Genomic DNA, 13,227 nt, shown 5'->3' with positions numbered 1-13,227 from the left:
TTGGCCAAAATTGAACACATTTGTGCGCCTGTGCTCTCCAGCTATGCTGGATTTCAGAGGAATCTCATTTTCCTGGCACCGAGAGGATTCCCTGGCTTCTGTTTGCCTGTGGATCTGGAATTTCAATTTGCATGGATGTTGGGCAGCCAGACCCACAGCAACAAATGCTGGAGGAAGGAGTGAGGTCGGAGAGCCTCAAAGGGAGGTTAGTGGGGAGGGCACTGTGGATCATGCCTTTTGGCACCTGTGACAGCCACAGGATCACCGGGGTTCACCACACTGCCCCTGCTTCTACGAGTGGATGGGGACTGGTGGGGCCTTGGTATCAGGGGCTAACCTGTACCCACATTGTTCCTTAAGATGCAGCTCCTTCTTCCATGGTCCTGATCACATGGCCTGGCTTCAGGCCTTGCCTGTAGACCTCTGGCAAGGAAGCCAAGGTTTTGATTCATTGTTAGGAAATGTCTTTGGGCTCTGGGCCTCCCAAACTCTCCAGTAGAGTCTGCCTCCACTCTCTCCCCTGAAGTGCCACATAACCGGCTGTGAGGAGTGCAGCATGGGGCTCACCGCCTGCCCTCTCACCTCTTCTAGAATCTTCAGTCCTCCTGCTGTCATGGCCCTGTCCTAGGGGAGTGGGTCTAAAGTGCTCCTGTATACACCCTTCCCCCCAACAGTTCTTCTTGGTCCTGCCTGACACAAACTTCATCAATACTCCGTTCAGTTTCTACTGTAAGCATCTATTTATGTTTATTTTGGGCTCAGTCCCTGAATTCCAGTGTCATCTCTGTTAGTATACAGTTTTCCTCTGGCCTTTTGTGTTTCCTTCTTTGTGCATGCCCCTACCATTGTTGTCTGTTTTATTTTATATGTTCTTGGCGAGTACAGGAAAGTTTTTGTAAACTTTTGTAAACCACTTTTGTAAAGTGGTAAAATTGAATGTATGTGGAACATTCACCACTCCCCCTCCCCCACCAGACAAAAATCACTGTCATGATTTTTGCACTGTCGTGCAAGCAACGCATTTAATAATAATAACGCTTATAATAGTAATAACAACAGCTGCATTTATCATGTGCTTACAGTGTGCCAGGCTCTGTCAAGCATTTTACACGCATGCACTCAACAGAGCCTGGTAAGAGCCCCACACAACTGTGCAGCTCAGCTTTCTTAACCTCTGTACTGAACTGCCTTCGATTCACATCTGTGGGTATCTCTGGCCCCACCAGAGCAGAGCCAGGTTTTGTGAGTGATGAAGCTTAGAATGTGGGGGGCCTGGTCTAAAAAAATAATTCAAAATTATAAATACAAAATGAGGCATGGAAGTTAATATTTTATTTAGATTTTGAAAAGAAATCACAACAAATTACAAATTCTAAAAAGCTTACTCAAACCATAAACATCAGAAATACAGGAGAACAACATTTTATTGTGCAGATCTCCTGGTACACCTCACTAATACTTTCTTCCCTGCATTTTGTGGTTTCATACTATTATCACCTCTTCATATGATCATGGTTTGGTTTGATCACTCTGTATTGCAAGGATAGATCATTTAATCTTTCCTGTAGTATTAGTCAACATTTGCATTTTATTAATCATAGTTTAGGAAAGTTTCCTCTAGCTTTATAACGTTTGGTAGCATCACATAAATTATTACGATTGGAAAAAAAACCTCTGTTAGGTTTCTTTCATATATGAGCTGAATAATTTTGGGGGCATTCTCAGATTGTGTGATGAATAACGTCCCTCAAGTATCCCCCAAGTCCTGGGGCCAAACACCTTGAGATATACCTGTATTGCAACATGACCTCTCATGCTGCACCTCATGTGACATGCGTCATGACATTGGGTGGACTGACACAGTCGCTGTGGTCCTGCAGATTTTCCTAAGAAGCCAAGATGCTGAGCAGCAACTGAGCTCTACACAGACATGGGGCCTGGGCAGGGGTCGATCCAGGTGGGGGATACCAAGCTTTGTGCACAGTCACCATGTCTCTGGGTCCTGGGCTAGATGCTGGGGGGGGGGTGCGGTGGGCAGAGATAAAGAGACCCAGCCCTGTCCCAAGGCACCCATAGTTAAGGAGGTTTACAGGTCGTTTCAGCCTAAGGTAGAATAAACTGCCTTCTAGGACTGCTATTAACAGGAGGTGTCCCTGTCAGAGAAGGGAAAGACTATCTCTGATGGGTTGAGGGAGGTGCGCCCTGGTACAGGGCCAAGTACTGTGTGCCCTGGGGCTCGAGCAACTCTGCTTTCACTCCTTTGGCGTATTTGCTTGTGGGAGATTTGGTTTTTAGAGGAAGGATTCTGCTAAAATAGGAAATTTGTCGATGGCAGCCAGCAGGGCTGTAGGCCGGTGACAGGTGCAGAGGTGTGAGCGAGTGACAGGAGCAGGCTTGTATCAGAAGCGAGCCACATTGCTTCTGTCTTGGGCCTGGGGGCTAGAGACAAAGCTGGAACCTGCACAGCTGCCTCCATAAGAGGGCTGCATGTTGGTGAAGGAATTGAGAACTGTGCCCACCTGAAGAATTCCCACTCTTCCTTCACCTTGAGGTGTCACTTCCGTGGTGAGGTGAGGAAATGTCCCAGCCCATGCGTGGCAGTTGGCTCAGCCTCCTCCCTGAGCTCTGCATTTAACTTCTGCCAGCACTTCCTGCTGTATTGAATTAAATGTTTACAAGCCACCCTCTCCCACTGTCCAGAATGTCCTCAACTCAGTTCCATGGCTACTCTCCAAGGAATGACAGCCCTCCCCCAGACTTGTGTATAAAAATTTAGAAAGTAATATGTATACACATTTTTGGGGAGAGTGGGCCCAGGTTCTCAGAGGGGTCTATAACCCCAAAGAGGTTAAGGAGCTTAGCACTGGGCATATTCCTTATCCCTTTCTGAATTTACAAATTCCAGCCCAGTTCCTGGGACATCAGAATTCCTGGGGGAGCCTGTGCAAGTGCAGATACCTGGTCCTACCCATAGAATTTCTAATTCGGCTTACTTTTGTATCAACTTCGCAGGTGATGCTGCTGCTTGTTACTGGGACCCCACTTTGAGAACCACTCTTGTAGACTTTTGTAAACTGAAAGTACCATGGTTCGCTCCCTGTCTGATTTCGCAAAAACCTGAGAAACAAATGTTCATAAATAAGGACACTTAACCTCCACATGGGGGCGAGAGCTAGAGAAGTTGTATATATAGATTGAATTATATTTTTCACTTACTATAAAAGCAATATAATCCACTGTACAAGTTCTGAATGTCACAGACTCAGGAGCTGACCGAGCCCCCACCGTGCTTAGGGAAACAACGTCTTTGAATATTTAAAACCCAAACCGGTGAATTCTCAGGTTTTCAAAACATGGTGGTTCTGATGGCCTAGGAGCAGCTCCATCCATGACCATTGGTTGATTTGGATAATTCTGAGTCCAGAATCTTGCTTTTGACCATAGAAAATCAAAAACTTGGCTCTTGTAGCTGTGTCACCCCAGGAAGGATTACACTTAAGTGTGTTGATGGCTTTATTTTTTTATTTTTTATTTATTTATTTTTTGAAAGATTTTATTTATTTATTCGACAGAGATAGAGACAGCCAGCGAGAGAGGGAACACAAGCAGGGGGGAGTGGGAGAGGAAGAAGCAGGCTCATAGTGGAGTATCCTGATGTGGGGCTCGATCCCATAACGCCAGGATCACGCCCTGAGCCGAAGGCAGACGCTTAACCGCTGTGCCACCCAGGCGCTCCAGGTGTGTTGATGGCTTTAAAACCAAGGCCATGTGCCAGATCTACACTAAGCCTCTTTCTCCTAAACTGGGAGTGGGGTACTAGCAGTCTGGTAATTAGCTAATTTCACTTTGCTGTTAGTGTGACGTTCCGGTCACCAGCGGCTCTGTAGGCTGGTCCGTTGCCTACCCTAGTATGCTGTCCCCCTGCTCACGTGACCACTTGGAAAAGCTTAGTGAAGCTGAAGAACAGTGAACAGCTGTAACCAGTGAATCATTCTTTTAAAGAAGAGTAGAAAATAGGCAGTTATGCCCTTAACCCCCAGTTGAGTAGACCTAGAGGTGTGACTTCCCACTGGCCCGCTGTCCTTTCTGATTGTAGCTGCTGCTTCTGTCTTTATCTTCCTCCTGTGTTTCATCCACTCCTGCGGCTCCTGCCTGCCTCACCCCTGCTTGTTGGTCCCTTTTATCTCTTCGTCCCCCACCTCCTCCTTGTCTCCTTTTCTGTTCCCTCACCAATCTCCATTCTCACCCGTTACCCTCCTGAGGGCCACATGAGGCATGGTGCCAGTGACTTGTTATTTGTATTTGAAGCAAGAGCTTTTGCCTTGTTCTTAGGTAGCAAATGAGTCACTCCCAGTTGACCCCTTTTCCTTGGCGTCAGTGGTTCTGTCCTGGAAAGCACTCCTTGCAGCTGCTAAAGACCGCTGCCCAGTCAGGTCTCCAGGAGTCATTTCAGTGAGTGATCTAAGGGTCTGTACATGTGTCAAATCTTCACAATCCTTGAGACCAAAGAAGACATGTCATTCTTCCACGAAGATTTCCCTTATGTTGAAATCAGCCCTGTGGGCTTTCCTGTTTACATGCATCATCATTCTTCAACAGAAGGGTTGGCTTAGAAACCCTCCCCCACGTTTACTCAGGTTGAGCATTGGTGAGCACAGACCGGCAAAAGGGCAGCCTGGAGAAGAGTTCTGTGTGATGGAGACTATGTTCTGATCCAGTCTGCAGGTTACCTGGGCCCTTCTGGCAACTCGCTCAACATGTCATCCTCAGTTTGCAGCCTCAGTAGCATGGAATGATGTTTCCCTGCCTCTACCTTATAGTGGCTCTAAATGATGTTAAAAGATAAACTGAGGCGTATTAAACATTGGTAGAGTTTGGACAAAAATCATTTTGAATCAGGTGGCACCAAACCAGAAGTTGTTAGGAGCCGTTAGGAGCTTGGAGAGAGAAAGTGCGGAAGCAAAGAGAGGAAATTATTTGATTGGCTGTAGCCTGAAGCCTAGTTGGATGTTTGCGATTGGTTGTTTGTAGTGTTTTTGATTTTGTAACCTTGAGGCATTCCCAGGCTTAGATTTTGGTTGACTTACAGAGGCCACCAGGGCAGTTGAGCCACCTCAGTGACACGGCCTCCTTGTTTAATTAATTTCACAGTGGATTAAGTATGATCATCTGTGTGAAAACCTTCCAAGTTACACAGTAGCACACAAAAGCAAGGTAATCCTAACAACTATAACATTACACTGAGTCATTCAGTACTTCAAGACACCATCAGGGAAAAACAGTAATCCACCCAGTTAATGACAGCATATCATAAACAGGCAAAACTGACCTGTGAATATTTTTATAGTTTTCATTTATTAAACCTTTTAAACAATCTAGGTGTGGTCAAATTGTTGAGAAATAATCATGTAATACATTTAAGAACAGGTAAACATGTTGTGTGTATCTGCCCAGCGACAGGAAACATGTCAATTAATTGGAAATAGAAAGTTAATATAAAGAAATTATTAAATTGGTAAAAGGGAATTAACTACTAAGGGTAAAGTTCACTCTACAGCATAAATCAGCAAATGATGATTCTTGGGCCAAATCTGGCTGTTGCCAGTTTTTGTAAAGTTTTAACACCGCTATGCCCATTTGTTTATTTATTGTCTGTGGCTGCTTTTGTGCTACAATATCAGAGTTTAGTAACCAGTAAAGCTGGCAAAGCCGAAAATATTTACTCCCTGGCTCTTTTCAGAAAAAGTTTGCCCACCCCTGCTCTAAGAATACAAGCATAGTCTATCTAGGGAGCTGTGCCGTCGGAGTAAGGCAAAAAACTCTAAAATGTCATAGGCTAAGAAAAGACCCTTTTTCAGCAGGTCCCTCCAGCACCCTCTCTGACAAGGGCTGACATTGTAGCACTGTTTGCTGACAAGCAGACTGACCTTGCCTGTGGCCTGAAGGGACTGCACTGCTGGCCCTTGTTGGAAGGGACAGGAAGGGAACGTACCCATGAAGTGTGCGCAGACCCAGTGGTGCCTTTGGAGGGGCCCAGGACTGGTGTGGAGGACCAGGCCACTCCGTCGGAGCTTACCTGGTCCCCGTCATATGCTGGACACCGTACAGAGCAGGGGGGAGTACAGTGTCTATCCCATCCTGCAGGATCTGTCTGTCTGACCTCTTTATAATGTAAGTGTAGCTGTCAGGATCCAGAACTCTGTCATTGTATAAAGCTATGCTCATCTTTGAGTTTTATTAGGAATATAGTCCTGGTTCCCAAGGAAAACCTAACTAATCATGACATCTATCCATTCTGCCAACAAGCACTTAAAGCACTGTGTACAGTGTAACAAACTAAAATAAAGGAACACATTATTCAAGTTGAATCAAAATATTTTGGAAAATATTATTTTCTGTGACAATTCTTTCCTTAAAAATACTTTGTGTAAATCTCTCTCTTCTTTGAACCGTTTTTTGAATGTAGAAACAGTTTAACATTATGAATATCTTGTAGGAAGAAATTACACTCCCATTACGATAGCTTTAATTTTTTGTGTATATTTTTATCTCTGCCCATAAATGTATATTTTGCTTAATTATAATAACGATGCCCTTGTTTGGTCATTGCATTTTTTTCATAGCATATCCAAACATCTTTGTAGAGTCTACTTTTAAATCAAATAATGGAAGTTAAATATGAGCATTTGTATGTATGTTAGGTAGAGTAGGCTGACAACCCCTTTAAACAACTCCAGAATCTCAGTGGTTAACACAGTAGATGCTTTCACTCCTGCTCAGGGATATTTCAGCACCTGTTTTCTGGAGGCAGCCTTCTGTTGGGTGGTTGAGGATCCAGATGCCTTCTATCTTGGGGCTTTATCCTCTCCTCAGGCCTCCTGAGTCCAGTGCTGTGTCCTGTGCTTGCTGCTGGCAGAGGGGAGAAGGGAGGAGGCTATCTTAGTCACTTAGGGCAGCTGGAACAGAATATAAGGGAGTAGGGAGGCTTACACAACATATTTTTTTCTCACAGTTCTCGAGGCTAGGAAGTCTAAGATCAAGGCACTAGCCAGCTTGGTGTCTGGAGAGAGCCCACTTCTTGGTTTATAGATGGCTTTCTGCTCACTGTGTCCTCACATGGCAGAAGGGCGTTCTCAGGGGTCTTTTTTGTAAGGTTACTTATCAGTTCATAAGGCCTCTACCTTCATGACTTAATTGCCTCCCAAAGGCCCCACTTCCTAAAACCATCACACTGGGGATTACGTTTCAACGTGCGAATTTTGGAAGGATACGACATTCAGTCTCTAGCAGAGCTTTTATGGTCCAGGCTTGGCAGTCGCCACACTTCTTCTCCTCACCTGCCATTGGCCACAAGACACAGGGCCACACGTAATCCTGGGGAGGCTGGGAAAGGTAGTCCCGCTGTACCTAGAAGGAAAGGAGAGATTTGGGGAATATGCAGCAGCCTCACCAATTCCCAGTGTGATGCCACATACCAGATGTCTTTAATATATTTTGTATATATTGTCATTTTAATAGGCATAACATGTGTTGAGATTATGTCATCAGATGATTTTTATTAATGGTTTCAAAACATAATTTTGCAGGAACTATTGCTATAACGGACGTAGTTACTTCTGAGAACATTGTGTGTGTGTGTGTGCACATGTGCACGTGTGCATGCATACCTGTTTTATCACTTGGCGTACTGTGATACAGTTGCATAGGTGTCTTTCTCCCTGACCTAGCCCAGTTAGTGCCTTCCATGTGCTAGGTGATCAGCAAACACCATGGCAATGTCTAGCAATAGAGAGAAGAGATTTTTACTGAGAAGGCTAACTTTGGAAATAGTCAAAAAAGGCATATTCCCTCATTCCTTTTCCCACTTGCTTATTGCCTCTTTTTTCTGCTTGGTGCATGGTAGGGGTGGTCATCCCTACCTGCTGAGGTTCACCCACAAACACTGGTTTAAGTGATACCATCCTCTCACCCCCACAGCTCACATTTTTATATGTTTAGGTATTATATAAAGTGTATATAGGCATTTTAGGAGACAGGGATATCTTGATACTCTGAGAAGAGTTTGTAGAGCCTTAAGTGAAATAGTGAGTCCTGTGGATGTTTTAAGCCTGGGCCACTGTTGGCATCCAGCTCTCACTACCAGACCACAGCTGGACCCCTAAGCAGGGCAGTTCTGGCAGAGCCTAAGGCTTGGATGGGGACTGACCTAGCCAGGGGTGACCCAGGACACAACTGGACATTCCACCAGACTTCATAGCCTTCTTTGTGCTTTAATAACTAAATAAGCATGATTGTAGATAGACCGAGTACCAGGAAGTGTCTTCTGTTCCTTCGAAAATAACTTTTATGTCTTGTTTGTGATTCTTCCTTGTAGTAAAATTAACATGCTTTCATTGAAGAAAAGTTGGAAAATGCAAAAGCACATAGTATAAAGTTCATTAATCTCAAGTAATTGCATTTATCTATAAGAATGTTTCAGTTGCTTATTTTTTTACCTTTTAGGCAAAGCCAAAGCTGATTGAACCACTCGACTATGAAAATGTCATCGTCCAGAAGAAGACACAGATACTGAATGATTGTTTAAGGGAGATGTTGCTCTTCCCTTATGATGACTTTCAGGTAAATAACTTTTAAATAGATGTGGTTGATCTTTACAAACAGTTCTTTTTAATCTACTGAGTTATTGTTTGGCTATTTAATTTTAGGATTTTTAAGATGAAGATGTTATTTAAGAGAGAAAAGTTGTATCATTATATTTTTCCATGCATTCCTTTATGGGTTGATTTCTTAAATGGTATTATTTTTGCATATAAATACACACAGATAGGAATATGTGTTATACATGTTTACATATGCATACAGGCAAATACATGCATATGCTTACATATATACATATATGTATTACGTGTGGAACATAAGTATTTTTTGTGTGTGTTATATTTTAAATAAAAGTGCTATACTCTGGGTAGATTTAATGGACACAAGTGCCTCCTATATCTTATGAGCTTTGTTTGAAGAGAGATTTAGGGTTTTTGCCCAGTGCCTTGGTGCTAAGAAGAGGATTTGCTGGGGAGCACTGGAGGATTTTGTCATGTGTCCTTTCAGGATAGCACTTTGGGAAACTACCACAAGACAGCCCCTGAACCATGTGTGGGCTCACAGAGAAGGAAGGGCTTGGGGTAACCAGGAATGTCTTGACGTCCACCTCTCTGGTGCCGTGACAGATGCTGTTCCTTGGATCTCAGCAGCTGCCAGCCAAGGACCTGGCACGGCTCCTGCTGTGAGCTGCTCTCTAGATTGTTGCTTGAAGTCTTTGAGAATGCAAAGGCCCTGTGGCCGAGCGACTCACAAGAGCTTTGAGGCTAGTGAGGAGTGAGAGTAGGACCCCAATCGTGTTAGTGGCTGGGCAGCCTGGAGTCACCTCGGTCTGTTTGGAGGTTCTGGTTATTTCCTTGCTCTCTGGGACCCACCTCATCATGGTGCTTCCTTCTTTTCTGCCTCAAAGCTTCTTTACCTGGTGCTATTACCATCCAATGCCGTGTCTTCTGTGAATTGAGCTGCCTTATTTTTTTTAAAGCTTCATTCTTCATTGTTTAATTTGAAAAGTACTACAGGAGCACCAGGGTGGCGCAGTCAGTTGAGCCTCCGACTGTTGATCTAGCTCAGGTCTTGATCTCAGGGTCGTGAGTTCAAGTCCTGGGTTGGGCTCCACACCAAATAAATAAATAAAAAAAAATAAATTTAAAAAATAAAATAAAAAGCACTACATACTTGTAAAACAGAACAGAATAGGCACAATTGAAATACTTGATGTTAAACGCCTCTCCCACTCCTTTCTTCCTAATCCCACTGCCCAAAACAACCTACCACATACAGTTCTGTGCCTACTGCCTTGTCTTTAGAAACTTCCATGTTAATAACCATTGTTAAATTATATTCCTTGAAGTTTTTTTTTTCCCACCAGATTTCCACCAGTTTGTAACAAAGGTGGGAATTCTCACAAATGTTCACTTTTTAAAAACTTGTTAGAGATACATGTGAAGAAAATGATTATTCTTTAATTCCCTCCTGAAAAATAAGGAATGCTGTGGATGTGGCATTGGTCATGAGTGTGGTGCTGCCGCCGAAGTACCTTACACTGATAAATGGTTTCAGATCATGCCCCAAAACATGACGCTTTGAAGACCTCATTGCATGAATAGACTACTCAGCTAAAACAGAAATGGAAGCTTGAGGATGATTTCTTTCACCTGTGACTTTGGCAATAAGTTTATTAGCATGAGACATTAAATCAGATGAGTACAAATTAACCTTCACATTGACACAGGTTTCCTGTAGTGTGCTCCGAGGGAGCTAAAGGTTATCTCAAATGTCTCTGAGCATGAAGTATATGTATTCTTCTTGGTATGAGTAATAAAGTTACCCAGTGTTTGCAACCTAGAATGCAAAGTTGTATTTGCAGCCTGAGATAAAATTACTTAAGATGCAAACAAACCAAAGAAACAAGATACAGTTAATTTAGTACCATTTTTTACCCCAGGGACAAGGAACCTGGATGTGTAAGCAGTTGTAGAACCAGATGATTGAAACTCTGAGAAAAACTCCTTTGTCCCTTTTATTTGTAACTATTTCCCTGGAGATACCAGGCACAAATTTTCTAGGGAAGGCAAAGAACTCACTGACATTTTGCTGGCCAAGATTGAATAAGCAAGTTATTTTCTGTTTTGGGGAAGTTTTTCCCAAAGATTAAGGAGCTTGAATTTCAGCTTTGATCCCCGTCACAGCAATTATGAGGGTTACATTTAAATTTGGATGCTGTTACTTGTTTTCCTGGAGATTCCTATAGTCTAAGTAAGGCCATTTACACTGTACTTTCTTGTTAGATTGTCTTGGTGATTTTAATAACTGTCTACGTAGCTGAATGAGCAAAATGTCTTAGAAGTGTCACAGATTCCCTCTGTCTCTCTATTTTTAGGCAGAATAGAATAATACAAGGAACTATCATTGTATTATTAGAGGCAGAGGGAACAATTAGATCAGGAGAAAGTATTTCATATGGGAAAAAATAGCAAGATGGTTAGGAAGTGGGTCAAATTGTGAGCAAAAATGCATGCTGGGGGTTAATTTGCAATATGCTTACTAGTTAAACACTACTAGTTAACTATTAAAATAATAGAACTTTGTGCAAAGTTCTGTCAAATGCATTCAAAGTGATAATTTACTAAAATATAAGCACGGATAGTGATGAAACATTTGTACCATTTTAGAGAAGGACATATGTTGGTCTTGGTCAGGTTTTGGTTTTTTTTTTTTTTTTTAAGGTTTATTTATTTATTTTAGGGGGATGCGAGGGGTGGAGGGAGAGGGAGAGAGAGTCTGAAGCATACTCGTGCCAAGTAAGTGCGGAGCCTGATGCACGGCTCAGTCTCACAACCCTGAGATTACAACCTGAGCCCAAGCCAAGAGTTGGATTCTTAACCCTCTATGCCACCCACGCACCCTGATATTGATCAGCTTTCAAGGCCATGTGTATTTTCTGAACTTGAGTCTTATGTAGAGAAGATTTTTTTGGTCAAATGTACTTGCTGAAGGGTGGGAGAAGAGTGTTTAAAAGAAACAGACAGAATAACCTGAGAGACATGGAGTCAGTGTGGATTTTAAAAAGGCAAAAGGACAGTTCTCAGCCCTCAGAATATTTATGAATTAAAGTTTTATTTGCCAGAGCCAGGGGCAGGAGTGTGGCTGAGACATCCCTCACTAGCTGATTGGACTTCTCTTTTCAGAATCAGCCCCATGCTTTGGGGTCTGTTCTCTTCTGTCTCTGTGTTGGCTTCATGGTTCTCCTTGCTGGCAATATCTTCTTTTCTCGTCCATCCGTCTAGAATCTTCTCACCCTTCTGAGGCCACTTCACATCCCTTGTCCTCTGAAGTTGTTCAAGTCCACAATGATTTTTTTCCCCATTCTCTTAATTCCTTTAATACTCACTGTCACACTGTATATATTTATACCTAGGCACATTGTCTTGGGCTTTTCACTAACGGCTTCTTATGCCTTTTGTGGTCTAGTGTCACCACCTGTGCTGTGGCCCCAGTGAAGCCTCAGGCCTTGTGTGTGTGAATCTCTGTCCTCCCACCCACCTCACATCCACCTAGTCTCTTTATTGTTAGAATGTTTTAGATCAAGAAACATAAGTTGACTCTTGCTGAAGAAATGACACATCTACACACAATTGAAAGTAATGCCCAGGATTGCTCCCCTTCTCTTCAGACACATAGAACCCCATGTGGGTCTGGCCATTGACTCCCAGTTACAATTCTCCTCCAGGTGGAAGTCTTTTACCAGGTGATACTGGTGGTTTTTTAAAGATTATTTTTTTATTTTTTTTTATTTCTTGAGAGAGAGAGAGAGAAGGAGCAGGGGGAGGAACAGAAGGAGAAGCAGACCCCTTGCTGAGCAGGGAGCCGACACAGGACTCGATCCAGGGACTCCAGGATAATGACTTGAGCTGAAAGCAGATGCTTAACTGACTGAGCCACCCAGGTGCCTGGTGGTTTGACATTCTTAACTGTTGCCATCACTCCACTGAATATGCAGCTTGCTAAGGAGCTCCTTGTATCCTGGCTTATTACAAGCTTACTAATGTGTGTGCAGTAAAGTGGTAGAACATGGGAAAGGTAGTAATTAGTCAAAAAGGATGCTGGAGGCATTTATGGATACCATTTATATTTCACAAAAACTAGTGTTTGGTGTGTGATATAAACTAACAAGGATAGGATTTGTATGGGAGAAATAAAAAGAGCGTATTGTGTTTCACTTCCAGAGATGTACCTAAAGGAATTGAAAGCAGAGACTTAGAGATACTTGTACACCCATGTTCATAGCAGCATTAGTCACAACAGCCAAAAGGTGGAAACAACCCAAGTATCCATCAGTGGATGAATGGATAAACAAAATGGGATCTATCCATATAATGGGATGTTATTCAGCCTTCAAAAGGAAGGAAATTTTGCCATGGGCCACAACATGGGTGAGCCTTGGGCATATTATGCTAAGTGAAATGCAGCAATCAGAAAGGACAAATCTTGTATGATTCCATTTACAAGAGGTACTTAAATAGTCACATTTATAGAGACAGGAAGTAGAATGGTGGTGGTCAGGGGCTGGGGGAATGGGGAGTTTTTGTTTAAAAGGTTAAGAGTTTCGGTTTTGCAGGATGAAGTGTTCTG

At 43.0% G+C, this 13,227-nt stretch overlaps 1 protein-coding gene across 27 annotated transcripts in view; it reads left to right on the top strand.

Annotated features, from left to right (window-relative positions):
- DOCK9 (dedicator of cytokinesis 9) overlaps positions 1 to 13,227 on the top strand; it is a 271,968-nt gene that overhangs the window by 113,005 nt on the left and 145,736 nt on the right. For all 27 annotated transcript variants that reach the window (XM_034665402.1, XM_034665417.1, XM_034665414.1 and 24 more), the window contains exon 2: positions 8,503 to 8,619. In XM_034665402.1, the coding sequence (XP_034521293.1) occupies positions 8,503 to 8,619 (117 nt within the window). The remainder of the gene's footprint in view (positions 1 to 8,502; positions 8,620 to 13,227) is intronic.

The sequence above is a fragment of the Ailuropoda melanoleuca genome, chromosome 7, assembly GCF_002007445.2.
Source record: "Ailuropoda melanoleuca isolate Jingjing chromosome 7, ASM200744v2, whole genome shotgun sequence".
NCBI lineage: Eukaryota > Metazoa > Chordata > Mammalia > Carnivora > Ursidae > Ailuropoda > Ailuropoda melanoleuca.
This window is presented reverse-complemented; position numbering and strand designations above follow the sequence as displayed.